Source organism: Aythya ferina (assembly GCF_964211825.1).
Source record: "Aythya ferina genome assembly, chromosome: 24".
NCBI classification, from domain to species: Eukaryota; Metazoa; Chordata; class Aves; order Anseriformes; family Anatidae; genus Aythya; species Aythya ferina.
Window position 1 is genome coordinate 342,501 of NC_140322.1, and position 19,453 is coordinate 361,953.

The window sequence follows — 19,453 nt, forward strand, 5'->3', positions numbered from 1 at the left end:
TGTCTAAACATCTGGAAGCACTCTGTTACTGTGCAGGTGACAAAGCAGTGAAATAAGCTGCCCAGAGAGGCTGTGGAGTCTCCCTCCTCAGAGATCTTCAGAAGCCAACTGGACACAGTCCTGGGCAACCTGCTCTGGGTGGAGGGCCAGATGACCTCCAGAGGTCCCTTCCAACCTCCACCATTCTGTGTTTCTGTAAACGAGAGCTCTGCTGTACACTACAGCTGCATCAACAGCTTCACTGTTTGCTTCCTTTGCATGTAAGGGGCAATAAAGACCGGTAAAACACCAGCTTCATGCTTTGAGATAAAATGCTAACTAAATAGGTAGCTACTGACAACAACTGCCCTGCTTGCATCACGTAAACACCCACCCTAGGAATGGATTCTCCCTAACACCTGACAGGTAAAGACGTTAATATGGCATATAACAGCATCTGAACAAGGACTCTACACTGAGTTTTCTGCAGGTCCCTCAAGGCCCCCCTTCCACTGCCACAAGGACCACCACTGCTTCACCTTCACCTACAGGATAACCAGCATGCACTTCCAACATGCTACTCTAGGAACTAAGAAAATTAAAAAAAAAAAAAAAAAAGAGAAACATTTAAGAATGCTTAGAATTCTAAATTACTTGGCATCTTCTGATTTATTTTGAAGCCATATTTCACATAAAAACCCACCAACATTTAGCACGTTAACTCAATCAGGTATTTAAGAACTGCATTTTTGATGCTCAAGCAGACATTCCACATTTCCTCTAAAACTGTACTGGAGGATATGAAATTCCAGCACACACCCCCAGACACCTGATTACTCCATTTAGAATTGTATTTGATTCATTTGTCTTACTTCTCCACCTCATCCTAATCAACTTACCTTCTTTTCTAAGCATTCTGCAAATTTCAATTGCTTCAACAGTTTCTTCTGTTTGTTGCTGAAGCGATTGTCCTGTTCTGCACTTGTTCCCTAAAGCACAGGAAAAAAAAGAAGTTTAGTCTGCATGACATCCATCCAGCTTTCAGTACTGGTTTCCTATACATTCTTTCCCACGTATTTGCACAGCAACACCAGTGACACCATTGTGCACACAAATGAGCCTTTTCCAGTGCCTATTTCAGCACCGCAGTCATCACCTACCGCTGAAGGTTTAGGGGTAGGCAAACTCCTAACTCCACAGTGATACCTTAACCAGGTAATCTCCCCGGCACACTACTTGCAAATTTTAAAAGTACAGTAGTGCTGAACTGCAATGAGAAGGACCTATATTGGAACTCACAAACTCCTCAGAAGGAGTAAGTTGTTCTTCCCCTTTCCAGTAACAAAAACATTATATTTGGCTACAGTGACATCTGTGAAGCCCCTGGGTAAATCTCTGAAGTGAATTAGCTAACACAGAGTCAGCAAGAGTACAAAGAATACTATTTTATTGATCATGCTCTGTTAAAGTTCACCAACTTGTTCCACTTTTGTGAACAGAAACTATGGATGAAATCATTTGGAACTGGAAGACTTGAAAGCCCGTGTCTGGAAAATTTACTTGCACAGAAGTAAACAACTGCACACGAACAGAAGTATGTGCAGAACTGCATCCAAATACTAATAACCCGTTAACAATTCAAAAGCCCAGAATTCACATGTGAAGTAAAGTTTATTCCGGAAATCAACGTGACTGATGAAGAACACAGGAAATTAATACATTCAATTTCCTGCGCACGGAAAGAATGCGTTGCATGCAAGTAATAATACAAGCTGCTAAGGAACCAAAAGATAAAAAAAAAAAAAAAAAAAAAAAAAAAAAAAAGCTCAAAATTCTAGGGTAACCACTTAATTTGATCAGAAAAACACCCTGAATTAGCAACATAATACACTCCAAATTTGTCAAGTACAGAATGGGAACTGAAAGCATTAACATTCCCATTTGCAACCTTGGGACACAGGAATTGTAAAGACTTGTGGCACAGACACCTGCCAGGATTAAGTATGTTTAAAACTGTTTATAGTATTTGCAGCCTTGCAACCTACACCTTAGCAACAGATGCAATACTCACCAGATCATTCAAGAATGTCTTGGCTTTTAACTTTTCCAATTGTTTAAAATATTATTTACAGTCCTGTTTCACTACCATGTTTTGATTTTTATTTTTTGTTTTTTTAAATTAGGCACCTTTCACAGCCCAGTCTACAACAATACTCAACTTCTAGTTCAGTGTTTTCAGTCCCAGTCATTGCACTACAAGTGACAATTATTCGGTCTGTAAACTTTTAAAGAATGGCACCAGATGGGACAAACACAGGTTTAACTTGTAATTATTTTTCTCTTCAACTCATCTCCTAGCATGCTTATGACATTTTTACCAGGCTAGCACATTAGCATAAAAGTGATTAAATGAAGGGAAACGTGTGCTCCCATGCTTTAAAAGCATCCCTGGTGCAGGAATACAAAATAATAGGGCTGAACGGGTCAGCGACTTTCCATCAGTTAGATTCTGTGTAAAATTAAGTTCTCTCACAACAGCCACGGAAGCCCTTTAAAAAATAAATCAATTTTAATTAGTGAAGAAAAGGTTAGAAGAAATACACCAGTTTATTTCTTAAAACACCGAATAATCTTCACAGCACGGAGCTTTAAGTCCCCACGCTTCAAAAAAGGGCTAAAAAAGGGCACTTTTGTTTATTTCCTCTGAACCAGCACGTCTCACTGCAACCCCCCCCAAATCCCCCCCGCGTTTCAAGGCCCCGGGGCTCAGCCCGCGAGGCGGCCGCAGGCCCCGCCGCGCCGGGACCCCCCCATCCCCGCCTCCTCCTCCGGGCCCCGCGCGGGGAGCGGCGGCGGCCTCGGGAGCCCTCGGGAGCCCTGGGCCCCCCCCCCCGGCCCCGGCCGCCCCGCGCCGCCTGGGTCCCGCCGCCATTTTCTGCGCGGCCGCCGCTCGCAGGAGCCTGCGCAGGGCGGGGGCGGGGGGCACGGCGGCGCTGCTCGGGGAGCGCCGCGCCAGCGCCTTCCTTCCCCGGCGGCGGCGAGGCCCGCGGAGGCCCGGCCCGGCCGCCCGCTGCCCTCCGGGCCGGCCCCGGCGCCCTCTCCGCCGCCGGCCGCCCGCCGCCGGCACTTACGCGGAAGAAGCCCGCGTCCATCTTGCCTCCTCCGCCTCCTCCTGGCCGCAGCGCGAGGCCGTCCCGGCGTGCACCGCGCGCCGCGAGCCCCTCGCACGCTGCTGGCGCTGAGGCGGGGGGGGGGAGGAGAGCGCGGGGCGCCTGCGCGCGGCACGAGCGGGAGGGGGCGAGGGGGCGGAGCCGCGCGCTCCGTGAAGGCTCTGCGACGCCCGCCGATTGGCGGATGCGGGCGGAGAGGGTAGGGGAGCGCGCCGGAATCGGCCAATCGGGAAGCGCGACGTTCCGGGGGCGGCTGTGCGGGGGGGGGGGCTGCGGGGCTGCGAACCCTCTTCTCGCGAGATGTTGGCGAGGGGCGGGGCGGGGGCGGCTCCCAGGGCCCGGCCCCGCCCCGAGGCAGCGACGGGGCCGGGAGGGGGCGCGCGAGGCCCGGAGCCCCCCTGGAGCTCCCCAGCGCCCCCCAGCGGCGGGAGGCCCCCGGCGGGACAGGGCCGCGCCCCGGTCCCCTGGGGGCGTCGCGGCTGTGGCGGGGCGGCTCCCAGCGGGGCTCCCAGCGCGTTGGGTGCTCAAAGCGGCACCCAAAGGAGCCGTTTAAAGACAGAGCCCCCCGGGGGGGCGGCTGCTCCGCCCGCAGCAGCGGCCACCCGCACAGAGCGGTGTACGGCAGCACTGCGCGTGCTGCCTCAGTGCAGCAGGGTGCAGCTCGCTGTTACGATTAATCAACTAATTAATTCTGTCAATGCAAAGGCAACAATCCGTTAGAAGCGGGTCTGCCCGATAACGTTAAACAGATGACTGCGAGATGAGGCTTATCTTTGCCCTGGTTTCAGTTAGGGCAGGGTTAATTTTCCTCCTAGTCGCTGGTAGGGTGCTGTGTGTGGGATTTAGGATGAGAATAACGTTGATACCACATTGATGGTTTAGTTGTTGCAGAGCAGTGCTTACACCAAGCCAAGGACGTCTCAGCTTCTCGCTCCGTCCTGCCAGCGGGCAGGCTGGGGGTGCAGCAGGAGCTGGGAGGGGACAGGCCCAGGACAGCTGACCCCAACTGCCCGAAGGGGTATTCCAACCCATCTGGGGTCCTGCTGAACAGCACACAGGGGGGCTGGCCCAGGTCCGGGGGCAGCTGCTCGGGGTTAGGCTGGGCATCGGCCAGCGGGTGGTGAGCAACTGCACTGTGCATCACTTGTTTGTACGCACTATTAGCAGTAGTACTACTATCATTGTTACTATCATTATGTGTTAATAAACTGTCTCTATCTCAACCCACAGGCTTCACTTTCCCGTTTCTCTACCCCATCCCAGAGAGGGAGGGAGGAGGGCAAGTGAACGGCTGTGTGGTGTTTAGCTGCTGGCCGGGTTAAACCATAACAATCTTTTCTAAAGATCTGGATTTGGATACAGCAGAACATGCTCAAAAAACAGCTTTAAATGTTCAGAAATAGAAGCAGGAGGCCAGCTCCTCTACAAAAATTCAATTGGCTTCTGCAACCTCTTAGGAATTATTATATCAATTATTCCTGCCACCAGAGTAAGTTACAGAATTTGGGCAAGTAAAATATTTACAAGATTTAGAAACTTCACAAACAGCTGTCTTAGTATTTAGTTTGGAATTCAAACTGTGCTCGAGTTTCATTAAAGAAATTGCAGAGTAATTGAATTTAGTTTCAGCAGAAAACCACCAGTTGGTAAAAATAACCTGTTCCAGAGATGTTTGCATATCTTGGAGAAAAGTACATCGGTGTGTCACTCCTGTCCCTTATCACTTTGCTCTCAGAATGGTCAGCTTAGTTTTGGTACTGCATGATTTAGGAACAGTAACTGTTCAAGGGAGTCATGACTTGCGACAGCACTGAGAAGAACAGCACGGGAACTGCTGCAAGACAAAAGCTGCGGTGGGCTGCAGGTTCTCTGTGACTCGATTTGATGAGTAACCTCCCTCTGCAGCTCCCAAAAAGGAGTTCAAATGCCCTACTAAGTTTTACTGTGGTCTGAAAGCAGGCTGGAGCCCTCTAATGGTCACAGTAGCTTAGAGCTAGCTTCTGGGATTGTCTAAACGTAAGAGAAACTTCATACGGTATATCCAGACCATTACTGCTGTATTTACTTCACACTATCTAGCCGTTTGAGTGAGTGATTTCTTACAATTCAAGGTGTATCTGTCAAAGAGCGGAGCTGTTTCCCAATAAAATGGGGTTTCACTCCTCTTCCTAATACTATCTGTCCTGTCAGCCAGTGCTTCAGGGATGCTTTGATATGCACACTATGAGACAATCAGCCACAGAACGCCTTGACAATGCCACTGTGTGATCAGACTCAGTGGGCTGTGAAATATCCTTGGGAATTTCTTTGGTGCATTACTGTACACCCACAGCCATCACACTTGCAGATCAACATCACTTTCAGATGCTTTCCACAAGAGCGGAAAAAATTAAAACTATTTCAAGCCTGGCCTGCATTAGGGGACAAACATTTCAGAATGTTTTCAAGTTGTAGTAAAGTAGTTGCATAAACCCTCACTTGCTTTAAAGTGCCTTTCCCTGTTTACTTTTTTCAATTAAAGAACTTCTCAGGCTCTTAGACTAAATACTCGAATGCAACAGCAGTAATGAACGTAGAGCAGCAACCTTGGCATGAAATTGAAAACCTCTGGACCAGTTCATTTGGAAACAGACAAGGTACCAAGTTTATAGAAATGTTTCAAAAATACTTGAAAATAAAAATTAACTTTTCTGTCTAAAACCATACGTACCTGGTATTAGAAACACAAAAGACGACTAAAGATAAATACAATTTTGCTACTTACAGTTTGCTACTTCCCATACTATCCATCATGTATAAAATAGACTACAAATCTGTTTCACATAAATCTTAACAAAGCCAGGTTCAACCTGAGTTGCAGCTCGCATGTCCAAGTTTTTCTTCCATTTATCATCAGTCATTGCAGAATAGAAAAAGCTCAAATTCTGAGTAAGCAAGAGCTCCACAAAATACGAGTCTTCACCATTTCTTCCAACAAATGGGTTTGGCCCATTTTGTCCTTCTGTACCCAGAGCTCTGTAAGAAGGCTCATTGCATTTCCCATGGTCTGTATGCCTTCACCAGTTGATTTTCATCATACAGAAAGTGTTCAGATCATTTAGTTCTCCTCTCAAAGAGAGAAGGCAGGGCTAATTACAATCTGTAGACAAGATAACAGCTACTGATGTTCCCAGTGCAGTGTTGCTTTGCTGTAAGTCCCAGGTCCGTGTGAATAAGAACTCCAGCTCTTTTCTCCCACAGGAGGACACGTTCACAACTGTCTGCTCTGCATGTGGATGTCCACGGGTATGAAGGTCACCACAGGATGCTGAGTAACGCTGTCGCTGTTCTGCCCTAAAGCAGGTGGCATTGCTGTTTTGGTGCTCTTGGGTTCCAGCTCACGCTTCACTCGCATGCGCCTGGAAAGGAAGCAATGAAAGCATCAGCAGTGCTGGCACCTGTTGTGGTGTCTCCCATGATAAGTATTGGGAAGACTCCTGCAGAAGCAGGTTGAGCTGAATAGCTACTGGGAAACTAATGGAAACTGGGATTTCATTCCAAAGATACTAAATGGCAAGTCACTGCTTTTATAACACACACAAGCCTAACCCAATGCCTTGAAACTGAGAAACTGAGCTCTGCTCTGGCAGCTGTGATGCTCCCAGCAAACTTCTATGTCAACAGAAGTCCCCTAAAAAGAATATCCATTGGGTGTCCTCTGTCAACAACCTGTTCTGCTTCCTAGCCTTTCAGTCACAGATGTTTCAGGTAGCATCAACCAAGCACATTAAGGTTTGTATTCTCCTTGAAATTTTCAGCAACACATTACAAAACGGTCTGTGAGATGGGAGCACACCTGACAGGTTTTGGTTCATCCTGCTTTGCCTTACTGAAGTATAGAACTCAACCACATACCTGTTATACGTTTTCAATATGAGCAGAACCACTGTAAATATAATAATTACTCCTACTACGATGGCAGCAACTATTGCTCCAGAACCTGGCAGGGAAGCAGAAAGGAAGAAGGTCTTATTTAAAAAGTTATCGCTGTACTGTTTGAAGTTTGCTAAGTTCAAAGGTCCATTTAAAAAACTACAGGGGAAAAAAAAAAAAAAAAAAAAAGCATTTCTCTTTGTTACTTTTTATTCAGTGGAACAGTTTGGGATACAAGCATTTGGGAGGCAAGGAAGGAGGAGGAGTGTTTAGCTGAGAAACTGGAGCAGCCAAGTATTGCATGAGAACTGGAGTATACAAATAATTGTTCTCTTTTTCTCATGTCTTTTCCTCATGTATACTTAACAAATATGAGAGAAAATGAAAACAAGTTTGGACGTCACTACTGATCTAATCAAGGTATGGTAATTACAGTACAAAAAAAAAAAAAGCCACCACCCCACTACTTTTCTTACTTTGATAAAGACTTTGTTCTTGAGATTTTGTGGTCACATTTAATGAGAACTGAGTATTATTGATCAGTGGTGCGGCTGTCGTCATCTTGCTTGGGCTACAGAAGAAAAAAGAAGAGTGATTTCATCAACTATTGTCACTGAATTGTGCTACCAATTCTTCATTAATTAGGCAACTGCCTATTAAAGATTCTGAGCTCTATTTACCTTCTACTAAGGGGTTCTTAATATTTTCTTAGTGGTGAAAATCTGGCCCTGTGGAAGTCAGTGGAAGTTTTGCTACAATCTAGTCGTGAGCAATGTGCCTTACAACATACACTGTTCAGTGTTCATAGGATAAAACAAGATACCAACACAATGATGCATTGTTACCCACAGATTACTGATGTTACACATTTTTTGGACAAATTTATGTATCTTAAGTGCTTTAGGATTTTAGATTACACCAGGTTATGAGATTCAGGTCACTGGGAAAATAAGCAGGCAAAGCAGGGCTAAGAGGAGAAAGTACTCGACCTCCCTGCCCCACTCCTCATTGCCAAGTTGATTTATAGAGATGCTTATCTGTGAAGAGTCCCGTATCTGATAGTCAGCAATATAAAGGAAGGCAAAAAAACCCACAGGTTTTCTGTTACGTCATTGCTGCCAAGTGATGTAAGGATACTTATTGGTGGGAATCACAACAAAGTAAGAGATTTTCATACCAAGTATCAATACCTTAAAAAAAGCAGGAGGAGGGGAGAGAACAAAAACAGTTTAATTACCTAAATTGAAGATCCAAACTTATATGGCAAACAACTGCTATGCCACAACAACAAAAAAAAAAAAAAGAAAAAGAAAAGCAACACAAGTGCGACAGTTTGCTTTGAGTTTTGGGAAGTAACCTTACTCACACCAGCGTCATTGCAGGTCTCTTGCTGGAAGAGGACAAGCCTGCAAGCGGATAGCTGAACATACACCTGTTTCTATATTTCGGTAGGGTAAAATTGTAGATCTAGAAAGAACAGCCTGTATGTTTACTGATCTTATAAGCATTTTGCATGTTTTCTAAATGTGACTAGTAACCTTAGCTACCAAAAGAATCCTTCAGAATCCTTCATGGTGTGAATACCACTTCAAACAGACCTCTGAAACCATTTCAGCTCCTAGCTTCAGAGAGCTAATACCCTGAAACTATCAACCGAAAACTGACACTGCATTTGAGTTTCCTGCTTCAGGTGCTGCCCAGTATACACACAAGCAGGACTCTGCCCTACCCTCTGTTATACTCCAGTGGGATATTGTGGACCTGTGGCATGTCCTTAAGTAGCTTCAAGTTTTACAGAGCATGCAACATAGAATAGCCAGAAAATGAAGTGGATAGAAATTAGCAGTAAAAAGAACTGCAAATCAGCCTCCTGGGACACAGCCAGATAACTAGTTAACTACTGAAAATACCAATTCACAGCTAACGCGTCTACTCTGCCTTCTTCCTTTCCCCTTTATTAAGGCTTTCCTAAAGGTTACTTCAAAGTAACATCTATCAAATAAAATTAATTTAGTCGCAAAGTACAATTTTGAGAGGCAAAGAAGATATGACTGTGATTGCTCTTCACAGGCAGGGTTTTGTTTCGAGGCGGGGAGGAGACCAGTAGCTGTGTCAACACACCGTGCATACTTGTGAGGCTCCATTTAATATATGAGGAATGAGAGATCAGTAACCAGCAGGAAGGAAAAAGCTGATGTTTGCTTGGGTATGAAAGATTAGAACTGCAAGGTTGATTTGGTCAGATACTTCGATCCTCCTACGGTCAAAAGGGGTTTGAGTTTTTTTTCTTTTAAATTAAAAAGCAAAAATAACTGTCTCGGAATCTGTAACTGGGTCATTCTCCTCTGACTGAATGATTCCTTTGTTTAGCCAGTGCCAAGTTAATACAGCAACACGATCATCTACTGTCGTCGCAGATCTTTCCATGCTAAAAGAAATATTTTGTGTTAAGAGTTTGCTCAGCCTTATTGGATAGCACAGTGAAATGATTTACACGTGCCTTGGTGGAACCTGTGAGAAGTCACCGAGTGCTGGTACCAGCGCTCTCCGCAGCTGTTCCCTGGCCGATCCATGTGAAATCGCACTGGTTGTACCAAGGTTGTACCGCACACAAGCACAGGTTGACAAGACTCACCGTTGCGTTGTAAGCTGGGGAAAACTAAGCAAATATTTTGGCTATGGGCACAGTACAGAAAAAGCCATGTCCAACTGCCACTTTGCTGCTCCTGACTAGGAGAACACAAGCTCCAGATTCAAAGCAGCATTTTTATCTTCTCTGACTACCAAAATAAAAATCCCAAATAAAGGTGGCTGAACATTTAGGTACTAAGCCCTCCAGCAGTCACACTTCATAACTTCCATCTGGTTCAAGCCACCTTGGTAATGGCGAGCTATTTGTGTATGAGTCACCTACAGCCATAGAGTTATCGTTGTCAGTGAAACTGCCCGCTTACAAAAAGGAGGAATTTGTCTCACAGGTTGTAACAGTCTTAAGATGCAAAATGAAAAATGCAAAAAATCGTTTTTTTCCCCCACATTGTGTATTCTATAGCAACTGGAAAGGTCTGAGGTCTGTGTCTTGGTCAGGATGGGAGGTGTCAGTCTTCAGTTCTGCTTTACCTCCAGCGCCATTCCTCACCCATTAATCAGCAGGACTATTTACGCCTGCCCAAGCCTGCCTTACAAGGGTCAAGGATCCAGCAAAGTCCAGCGAGATCCATGGGAAAATACCAGTTTCAGGGTATTACAGACTGAATCCTACTCTGTATAGAAAAACATTTGGAAAATGAAGAATGCTTCATAGGAGCTAAACAACAGGGGAGAAGAAATGGACTTTGCTACGGCAATCGCAGGACATTCTTTCTTTATGACACAGTCTGTACTTCTCCTGTGCACACACACCTGCCCTAGTTTTGGAGAACCAGCAATTCACACACAGCTCTACAGGCGGGTGGGGGCACACACTGCTGGTTATTTTTGCATCCACGTATGAGGGAATTGGAAATATTTCCACAGAGTTAAGCTTTGGCATTTTTCCACTTAAAACACCTTTACAGATACAGCGTATAGGTTGTTTTGGCAAGTGGTAGCAATGCCCCCATTTATGAGGCCTTCCTGCCTCCCCCTGTCCCGTTGAATTTCAGGCTCAATGGCCACGCTCATTCACAGCGAGGGCAGGATCAGAGCTCAGCTGCCGAGCGGTTCCTGCCACCTGGCAGTTAGAGGAGAGGGTGACAGGGAACAGAGGGGCTTGTTTGAATTTTTCCATAAGAACTGGACCTGAAGAGCTAACTTCCTGCCAGGGAAGGCAGGTGCTGGTTAGGAAGACACACAAATTCAGCAATTTGCCACTCAGAAAAAGGTGGTCTTTGCATCAGGTTGTGGCAGGCTTTAAATGAAATACAAAATCATCTATTATTTCTCCAGTAGTAGTTTTGAATCAAGATGTAGTTTCAGCCCAGGATCTTAATTACAGAAGTATTTTACCCTTTCACTGGCACTGCTGCACAGATAACATCTTACACTGTGCCCAAACACCAGCTGAAAAACAGATGATTTTTCCCTCCTTACTCACCCAGGTCTAAGGAAGACTGTTGTCTGCCACCGCTGCTGCTCTGGGACCTGATTCTCTTCTCAGAAGTGTTAGCAGGGCAGGGTCAGGTACTTACTTTTAAAAGCACATAAAACAGTAAAGAATGAGACAACAAAGCCCAGCATGGGGTTGCTTATTTTCTGGTTTTCTTAACATGCTGGCCCTGACAGCTGCTGGGAAAGGGCAGGTTCTCTGCCAGCCTGGAAGCTGAGCTGTTCACTCCAGTCCTCTTGCAGGTTCAGATGAGTGGGTCTGAAGCAGTGCTGTGTGAGAACAGCCTGAAGTGCCCAAAGTCCCTATTTATCTGAATAATACCAGGATGCTAGAGTTGGGTGAGGAGAGGCCAAACAGAGGTATAAAGCATTAATTACAATAAAGAAATGCCAAGATGTCATCTAAAAATCCCAAGAGGCAGTCAAATCCTAATAAATAACGGTAAAAGGAGTTCTACTACATAAATGGTTTACGTCCCAAGAGCTGATTGAGTCTAAGATTCATTCTCTCTTGCAAAAAGAGCAAATCACAGAACCGTAATTGTACTTTATCCTGCAAAAGAAGCAGGTAAGGAGTCAGCTACCATCCACGTCCCCCATCCCACTGCTACAGAGCTTGGAGCTTTGTGCTAAGGCACATCTGTCTGAGGCTCAGCTCAGCTCACACTCCTTCCAAAGCCGTCAACCTAATATCTGTGGGAAGCAGCGAGCTCACTCTCATCCAAGAGAGAAGTTAATCCTTCTAATGAAGTTCAGAGTTTTCTGCTCTTCCTAAAAGTAACTAGGTTCAAGAGCAAGGACCTGGATTGTGAGCAGTTGCTGGTGGAAGTAGATGCTTTTTTCAGTTCTGCTCCTGCCTCTGCAGGCAGCCTGGCCTGGCAGCGTCAGTTCTTACAACAAGGTTTGCCTTGTTTAATCACGGTGAGCGCTTAGTGGCTGGAGCTGGAGCGTTTTATTGTCCCCAATTATGCTCTGACGGCGGGGCATGGGGATCAATTGAACATTCATGGCACAGCGCAGAAAGGAAATAGGCTTAAATATAAGAGCCACAAACTCAACTTCAGCTCCCCATAAGCTGACAAACCATCCATCTGCAATCCAAACAGATGTTACTGCCAGGTCAGTCATGTGCTACCAAGCTCATGTTACAGCAGCGTAGGCCATGAGAACTGGGAACATTGCCTGGGTTTTGAGGCAAACTGTAATTTCAAAAAGCAATAAAAACACAATGTGCTTCAGTGAGACCTGAATGTGCCTGAACTTACCTTGCAAGGCTCTGAGAGGGAGGAAGGGGGAAAAAAAACAAGTTCAAGCTGGCTACCAGGAGCTGAGGCATAAACGTGGCCTCAGGCAAACAACGCGGCTCTGTACTGAGCATCTGTATCAGCACATGTCCCGATGTCAGACCCGCACCTTTATATAAGCATTTGTCTTGGGCTCTGGCACGAGCTCTCCAGATTTAGCTGTTAAAACATGTATTAAAAGCATTTAATTTCTTTGTCAAGACAAAGTTACTCGAACTACAGGCAAGTCTACTGTGCAGTAACAGCTCAAAGGGAAAAAAAAAAAAAAAAAAAAAGTCTACTTGTGTGGCTTTGATCTCAAGAAGCACTAACAGCCTCAGCTCACCTGGCAGACAAGAAGTGAGGAGCTGAAGGCAGGTCCCCAGGAAGGAGCGCACTTGTTTTGAAAGGCATACCTGGAAATTTGAACCAAATAGACTTTGTCATTGACTTGTCCAGCAGCAGTACCTAAACCTGACTGCAAACTGCGTGTTTCCCAATTCTAATCTTCTGCCTTAAAATGCCGGGCCACACACACCTCTCCTTGCCATGTGTGTGAATGCAGGTGTTTCAGCAAGTGCAAAGCCTCACGGGAGCCCAAAGCACACCTGAGCTCCCCAAATGTAACAGCTCAGACCCTTTGCTGACAGTAACATGGCTCTACCCACTGCACACTGATAACATCCCACACACCGTGCATCGGCTGTGGAGTACAGGTTGGGGGGCAGGAAGAAAGGATATGTATTTATCAGTTAAATATTACCCTGAAAAACTGATACAGAAAGAAGAAAAATGCCTTCAGGCACCACTGTGAATACCAAGGTAGGAATGACTCATGGGAGAGGGTGAATGAGTCTCAAGGTGACAGAAATTTTAGAAACCATCAACATGTGCACTCAGATGGAAAGTAAGATTGGGTAAGAAGAAAATTAATCTGAGATGAACCCTCTGTTACCAGGCTGGCAGTCATCGACAGCAACACGTCGCACATCCCTCAGATCACACTGCCCGGGAGCTTGTCTCTGCTGCTAGGACAGTGGTGTTCAAGGAAGCCCCAGCAAACTGCATGTTGGTGGGAAAGGTAATGGATCTGGACAAATAAACCACAGAAAAACATCTTGCGCTTCCTTGAGCACGGTCTGCCTCCAGTTTTGCAGCAGAAAGTCAACCCTGCTTTGTAAGTGTTGCTCTAGAAATGGCCCTGTTATTACTGGACTAATTTCAGCTCTTCAGCAATATCATTGGAAAACTCTCTTCAGAAATTCATAGTCCTGGAGACCAGAATTAAGCTGATTTTTGCATGCAACGATTGTGCAGTTCCAAATCCAGCTCCACGGCAAAGCTTCTCTGGCAAGGAACAGGGAGCCACGTTTCTCAAGAGCGTAACAGCGACATCCAGGTGAATCTTCTGACCCTGCTAATTGCAGTCAAATTACACAGAAGGAAAATGCCTGCTCCAACACAAAGCTCAAACTACCTGAGTTTCAGCTGCGGTCCAACAATGCATGTATAGAGCTGGGTTTCCACGCCAGAGTTCAAAAATACATTCCAGATACAGTAATGCTTTTGCAGCAATGATTAACAGGCTTTAGACCTTGCTGGATGTGCCATTTAATGAAAGGCTGGAGTAGTTCAGGAAATTACTCTGTTGTAGAAAGCCTTGCTCATTTTTTCTGTCCAGGCATCTGCCTTACTGCAGTAAAAAATTGCATAAATGCTCCAAAGCCCAACAGAGGAGATCAGGACTGATACTGTTAGCACGGGAATTGCAGCATTAACTCTTTCATTTAAGCATCAGAGACAGACACCTCTCTCAAAGTTCACATCGCTGTCTCTTGCCAGATTAAAGGAAATGTCCCACGTAGTTCCCAATTAGAAAGGAGAAAAACAGAACAGAACAAAGCAAACAAACAACACACACACAAAACGCCTAAGGGACTGTGGTATGATAAAGGAATCAAAGCACAGAAGAAATTGGTTTAATTTAGGGCCAAGGTTTTCACAGTTTTTGGTAAATGTAACTTTAAATGAAGTATGTGACTACAATCACTTAGTAAATGAAACATTTCCACCACTTCCAGTGATCAACCCTCCTGATTCCCACAATCTAACCTGCTTGACTGAATTGGTCTGAAACCTGTGCTTATGTCCTGCAGTGGGAGGTGCACTTTCTGCATGCTCCCTATACAGCTCCAGAGCTCCTCAGAAATGACAACACAAAAGATTGCTTGGGAAAGAAAAAGATGACAGCAACAGAAAAGAAAGGAGCATTTCCCTCCTAGTTCTGAGCTGGATAAACCTCTGTCCTGTTGTGGTCCTGGGCCTTTGATATGCCACAACTCCGCAAATATTAACAGCAGTACAGACAGGCTTTTCATCAACATGCTGAAATACCTTCCTCTAACAGAGAGTTAAAGCACCACCATGAAATAAGCCTGGACAGGATGTGTTCACACACGTGGTCAGAGTGGCTTTGAAATATATAGCATATCCTCCACCTTCTTTCCCAACCAAACTGAACCATGGCTGGAGTTCAGTACCATTCCTGAATGATTTGCCCAATCCACGACCGGGTTCCCAGGCTAGAAAACCACTTCTCCCAGTTCCGATACCACCGCACACCTCCCTGGCCAGTCCCTTCTGTTCTCCAAGTTCTTTGATGCCTGCAGGCAAGTCACTTACCCAATGGCATGTACACCAGGAACAATCCAAGAAGGAATGCAAACCCAGATGTGCTCCTCAGGCACTCTTCGCTATGTCCAACAGAATCAGAGACATGAACACAGCTACTGCTGGATCTACCTTACACTGAGATTCACATGGCACAGAGCAAACACCAGCTGCTCACGCAGTGATTGCAGAGCCGGCTGGATTAAGATTGCACCCTCAGCTGCCTTTCATGTCAGCCCTGCATTTATCAGCACAACCCGTAGCACATGAATCAACACAGCTCCTGTTTGCTGGCAGAAAGGTGTTCTTTTTTCTTTACTTTACAAATACATTTGCTAGGTCAAGAGTTTTGAGGCTTCCATTACAGACTAATATGCACGTAGGAAATTCTGTCTTTCCAAGTAATTATTTGGGTTTCTACTCTGCTCCAAGCAGAAGCACCAAGCAGCTGTGCAGCACACAAGGCCACGGCACTCTGGAGCAGCACAGCAGAGGATGGGCAGGACACATCCTCCCAGTGCTGCTGCAATGGTCTATGTGCTCATTTCACCCACCTCAGCCCGAGCACTGCAAAATCCCACCAAAAAATCAGTGTCTTTGCAAGCACACAGCTGGGTGGTTAAATGCTGGTGTTAGGTACGGCGATTTAGGTGTTTGGTCCAAGGGTCTCCATCTAGGAGGATGTGATAAAGGTGGAGCCCCCTTGCTCTGCCCACTCCTCCAGCCTGGCACGTGAAGCAGCTGCATTAACCCCAAAGCCTGGTAGGGGGATGCCTGACTCGTAGCTAGCCCTTCGCAGCTGACCATGAGGAAGCACTGTGACTGCAGGGGCCCTGGAATTACATTATGCTATAAGTTTGTTGCTCCATGGAGGTGGTTGTGAAAACATTAAGTTATGTATGTCAGTGGGAAACTGGATGACTCAGACATCCCAGCAGCCTTTTTTTTTTTTTTTCTTCCTGCTTTTCTCCTCTGTGATCTCCATTCATGCTTCACATCATCTCTCCCTGCAAGAGGTCTATAGATTTTGGTTGCATTTCCTGATTTCTGTGATTCTCAATAAAGGCAGCACAGTCATTGACACCACACTTTTTTCTTCTCTCCCATGCCTAATGATACACCAGCTCATGGTTAACTTGCCAGCCCCGACCAAGCCCCCTCCCAACCCAGCCGTGTGTCAGCACTTTTGATCCCAGCCTTGCACAAAGACATGAGAACCCAGCACAGAGTTACCACCCCCGGGGAACAAGAACTGTTTTGGGCAGGTGCCAGCACCCCGCAGGTTCAGTGTTTCTGGATTTACCCTGTGAGCACAGCAGGCATTGATTTGAGAATCGGTGGCTGTAGGCTCTCAGCATACCACTCACAGGCTTCCCAGCTCCTTTGTGCAATAAGCTTCCTGTTCCCAACTGATTCACTGTTTATTTTTCACTATTATTCACTTATTCACTATTGCCATAAGTAAAAAGAATTTATTGCAACTAATAAATGTCTCACCTTCAGCCTCAGCAGGCAGATAGGAGCAAGGCTGGACAGGAAACCTTCATGACTTACTGCGAACAGGGGAGCCAAGTCTACTGCCACTTGTGGATTTGAGTTTTAGGACTGCTGCTCTCTGCCTGCAGCTAACGTATGCGGCTTCCCAGCTGCCGGGCTGTGTCTTCTGCAATTCAGACTGCTCATCTACCAAAAAATGCCAATCAATACTCTTGCAAGAACCTCTGCAAGTCTCACATCTTGAGTATTTTTCTATATTAAAATGCATTTAAGACTACTAGTAAACTGGGAAGTCTGTTCACTTTGCAGACAGCAGAATGAAAGTGGTCACAAGATTTCTTCAAGGACTGCATATGCAAGCTCGCTGAAGTGGCGATGCACATTCCCCTCTTCCCAGGGCACCGTGCAGATAAACCCGCAGCTAGTGCCGCACTCCACACCTACACCCCGTCCCGGATCAGAAACTCCCAAAGCTCTGGGCAAGCACTCAGTGTCTCAGCCTGGCGCCCAGCGCTGTTACCTGTCCGCAGCAACCCTCAGCGAGCCGCCGAGTCGCTGACCTGATCTTCTGCTTTCTCACCACCAAACCAAATCCCTCAGCCCAAACACTCCACCAAGCGCAACTATCACGTTAGCTGAGTTTGCTTACAAAATACTGAGCTTCTTCAGCAAGGACTTCCTAGGGCATTACGTGCGTTAATTACCACGGAAACCCAGCGGTCGCGGTCCTCCCCTGCCAGCGCCTGCGGCGGCTCCCGCGGGACGGGAGCGCTGCGGGGCCGCTGGGGGCTGGGGGCGCTCCGCAGCCCCCCGGCTGCCCGCGTCAGGCCAGGTAGCAGCCTGCCAGCCCTTCCCAACGCGTGGCTCGGCAGATTTCGGAAAAGAAACGACAAAATCCCCAAACCCACCTCGCTGACGGCGCTGCAGGGGGCTGTCAGGGCAGGAGCTCGGGCATCTCGGAGCCGCCGCCGGTCACCGGCCCCCAGCGGCTTCTCGCGGCCGGGCCGGGCCGTGCTAAAGCCGAGCAGGTCGGCGGCGGCTGCGCTGCGTTTCCTTCTGCTTTAGCTCCCAGCCAAGCGCCTCGCCGCAGGGACGGCTGCTTCGCCCGCTCGCACGCACGGAGCCGCCTCCCGGGGGGGCTCCGCCGGGACAGCGCCCGGCAGCGGGGCAGAGCCGCAGCCGCAGCGAGGCTACTCCCGGGGGCCGCGGCAGCCGCGGGGTCCTCCCGGGGCCATCCCCGCGGCCCGGCTCTCCCCTCCCTTCCCAGCTCCCCTCCCTCGCCCACCGCCCGGGCTCAGCCCCCCGGAGGCGCTGCCCGGCTCCGAGCCGGGGTCGGGCGGTGCCGCCGCAGGTGGCTCCCCCGGCCGGGCCCGGCCCCCGGCGCCGCCTCCCCGCTTCCCTGGAAATGAATCCGTAAATTAATATTTTTTGGTGGTGATTTCGATCTGTGAAACGCCTCCACTCGAACCGGGCTCTGCTTTGCCAACACAGTCCAGGCTGAGGGTCTGGGCTGGCTTCTTTGACCTGCACTTCTGGGTGGGCACGGAACCGATACGAGACAACCGGCACCGTTAGTACAGAGCCAAGTCCTACGATGTTCAGAGCTTCCCTTTGGGGACGGTCCAAGAGGTGGTGCTCCTGTCAAGATGAGTTTCAAATGCATGCTTTGTGCCTGCTAAGAGAAGTAAGGATTGCTGCAGACCCCCCTCCACATCTTGATGCAGGAGTCAGGCAAGGACTGGCAGCCCCCCGCTGAACCCGATGGGGAGCAGCACATTGCTCTCCCCAGCAATTCTCACCCTAGAAACCCATGTGTGTTTTGCTTCCTGCAGCCTGGAGGACAAAACTTGTGCAGACTGTGCACAAGTGTCTGCAGCCACAGAGCCCAGCTCTCATCCAAGCATGGGTACATTTCTAAGCATTTCACTGATAAGGCATTGCTAATGCAAACAAGCTCTTCAATGAATCACTGGCGAACAGAGGCAGGGCTAAGAGAGAGTACTGGCTTGTTACAGCTGGGTCTGCCAGAAGGAAGGAAGGATAAAACAACAAGGACCTAGGGGGCAAAAAGATCTAGTCTCACACTTCTGTATTTTCACAGCCAGAGAACATACTACTGACAGAAGCTGGCAAGTAGATGCCTTCCTTGTCCACTTCTAACACTTCAAAGGGAGGAGCAGAAGTTCTCCAGCTCAGCTTGGGTTAAATTCAGGTGCAACATAAGGGCTGTCCTTTGTAGATAGCTGGTAGAATCATAGAATCATTTAGGTTGGAAGAGACCTCTAAAGATCTTCAAGTCTGTGCCTTGCATAGAGCCCACTGGGCAAGGTAAGATTCAGTGCAAACACTTTCTTGCCTATCTTTGCAACAAACCTTTCAAAGCATTTAGGAGCTTATACAAATACATAAGCATGGCACACCCTTACCTTGCTGCCAAGCCTTTAGAAGCTGGATTTACCCAGGAGAATGGGCTCTTACCTAATCCTGCTGCTCAGGAAGCTGTTGGCTGCCTCGATAAAGCTAAGATCCAGTTTGAGGTGAGTTTTGGAAAAGGACTGAACTTTTGAAGATACCCACACGTGCTTTTTGCTCCTCTTGTCTCCCAAGTCAGAAAAGCAAATACCAACCACACCTGCAAGGGTTGGAACTGAAATGCAGAGATGAAGTGACCTGCCCCAGCAGAAGGCCACATATAAACCTGGTTGTCCTCCCCAAACCCGGCTTGCTGTGCCATGTTATTTGAACAGGAACATGGCCATTGCCTACAGAATCAGAAAAGACTCAGAATTTGTTATTTTTCTATTTTAGGTAACACAGCAAAAACACAGATTCCCATTAGTATCTTCCCCACTACCT

The 19,453-nt window shown here is 47.3% G+C and overlaps 2 protein-coding genes across 25 annotated transcripts in view; both read right to left on the reverse strand.

Annotated features, from left to right (window-relative positions):
* SRRM1 (serine and arginine repetitive matrix 1) overlaps positions 1-3,250 on the reverse strand; it is a 17,860-nt gene extending 14,610 nt beyond the window's left edge. For 9 of the 14 annotated variants that reach the window (XM_084496946.1, XM_084496950.1, XM_084496949.1 and 6 more), the window contains exons 1-2: positions 3,111-3,250; positions 879-968 (exon numbers count right to left, since the gene is read on the reverse strand). In XM_084496946.1, coding sequence (XP_084353072.1) covers positions 879-968; positions 3,111-3,131 — 111 coding nt within the window. In that variant the 5' untranslated portion in view covers positions 3,132-3,250. Of the gene's footprint in view, positions 1-878; positions 969-3,110 lie in introns of those variants that run through there. The other 5 variants (XM_084496942.1, XM_084496940.1, XM_084496939.1 and 2 more) reach the window with 2 other exon arrangements.
* A 2,519-nt stretch (positions 3,251-5,769) lies between these two features.
* On the reverse strand, positions 5,770-18,506 carry NCMAP (non-compact myelin associated protein). 11 transcript variants are annotated; one of them, XM_084496993.1, is made up of 7 exons: positions 17,506-17,835; positions 16,598-16,783; positions 12,777-12,846; positions 12,413-12,610; positions 7,538-7,632; positions 7,044-7,128; positions 5,770-6,547 (listed from the first exon to the last, which is right to left on the reverse strand). In XM_084496993.1, exons 4-7 carry the CDS (start codon positions 12,523-12,525, stop codon positions 6,400-6,402), a joined length of 441 nt encoding a protein of 146 aa, XP_084353119.1. In that variant the 5' UTR covers positions 12,526-12,610; positions 12,777-12,846; positions 16,598-16,783; positions 17,506-17,835; the 3' UTR covers positions 5,770-6,399. The 11 variants fall into 11 exon arrangements, with proteins under 11 accessions (XP_084353119.1, XP_084353122.1, XP_084353123.1 ...); XM_084496996.1 differs by lacking the exon at positions 12,413-12,610; XM_084496997.1 differs by lacking the exons at positions 12,413-12,610; positions 17,506-17,835 and adding an exon at positions 17,247-17,367.
* Between the last annotated feature and the right edge of the window lie 947 nt (positions 18,507-19,453).

Coding starts and splice junctions, on each gene's coding strand:
- NCMAP (XM_084496993.1), bottom strand. CDS start 12,525: ATGCTCAGTACAGAGCCGCGTTGTTTGCCTGAGGCCACGTTTATGCCT. Junction 7,129..7,537: donor AGAACAAAGTCTTTATCAAA/GTAAGAAAAGTA, acceptor CTTCCCTGCCAG/GTTCTGGAGCAATAGTTGCT. Junction 6,548..7,043: donor ATATTGAAAACGTATAACAG/GTATGTGGTTGA, acceptor CTTCCTTTCCAG/GCGCATGCGAGTGAAGCGTG.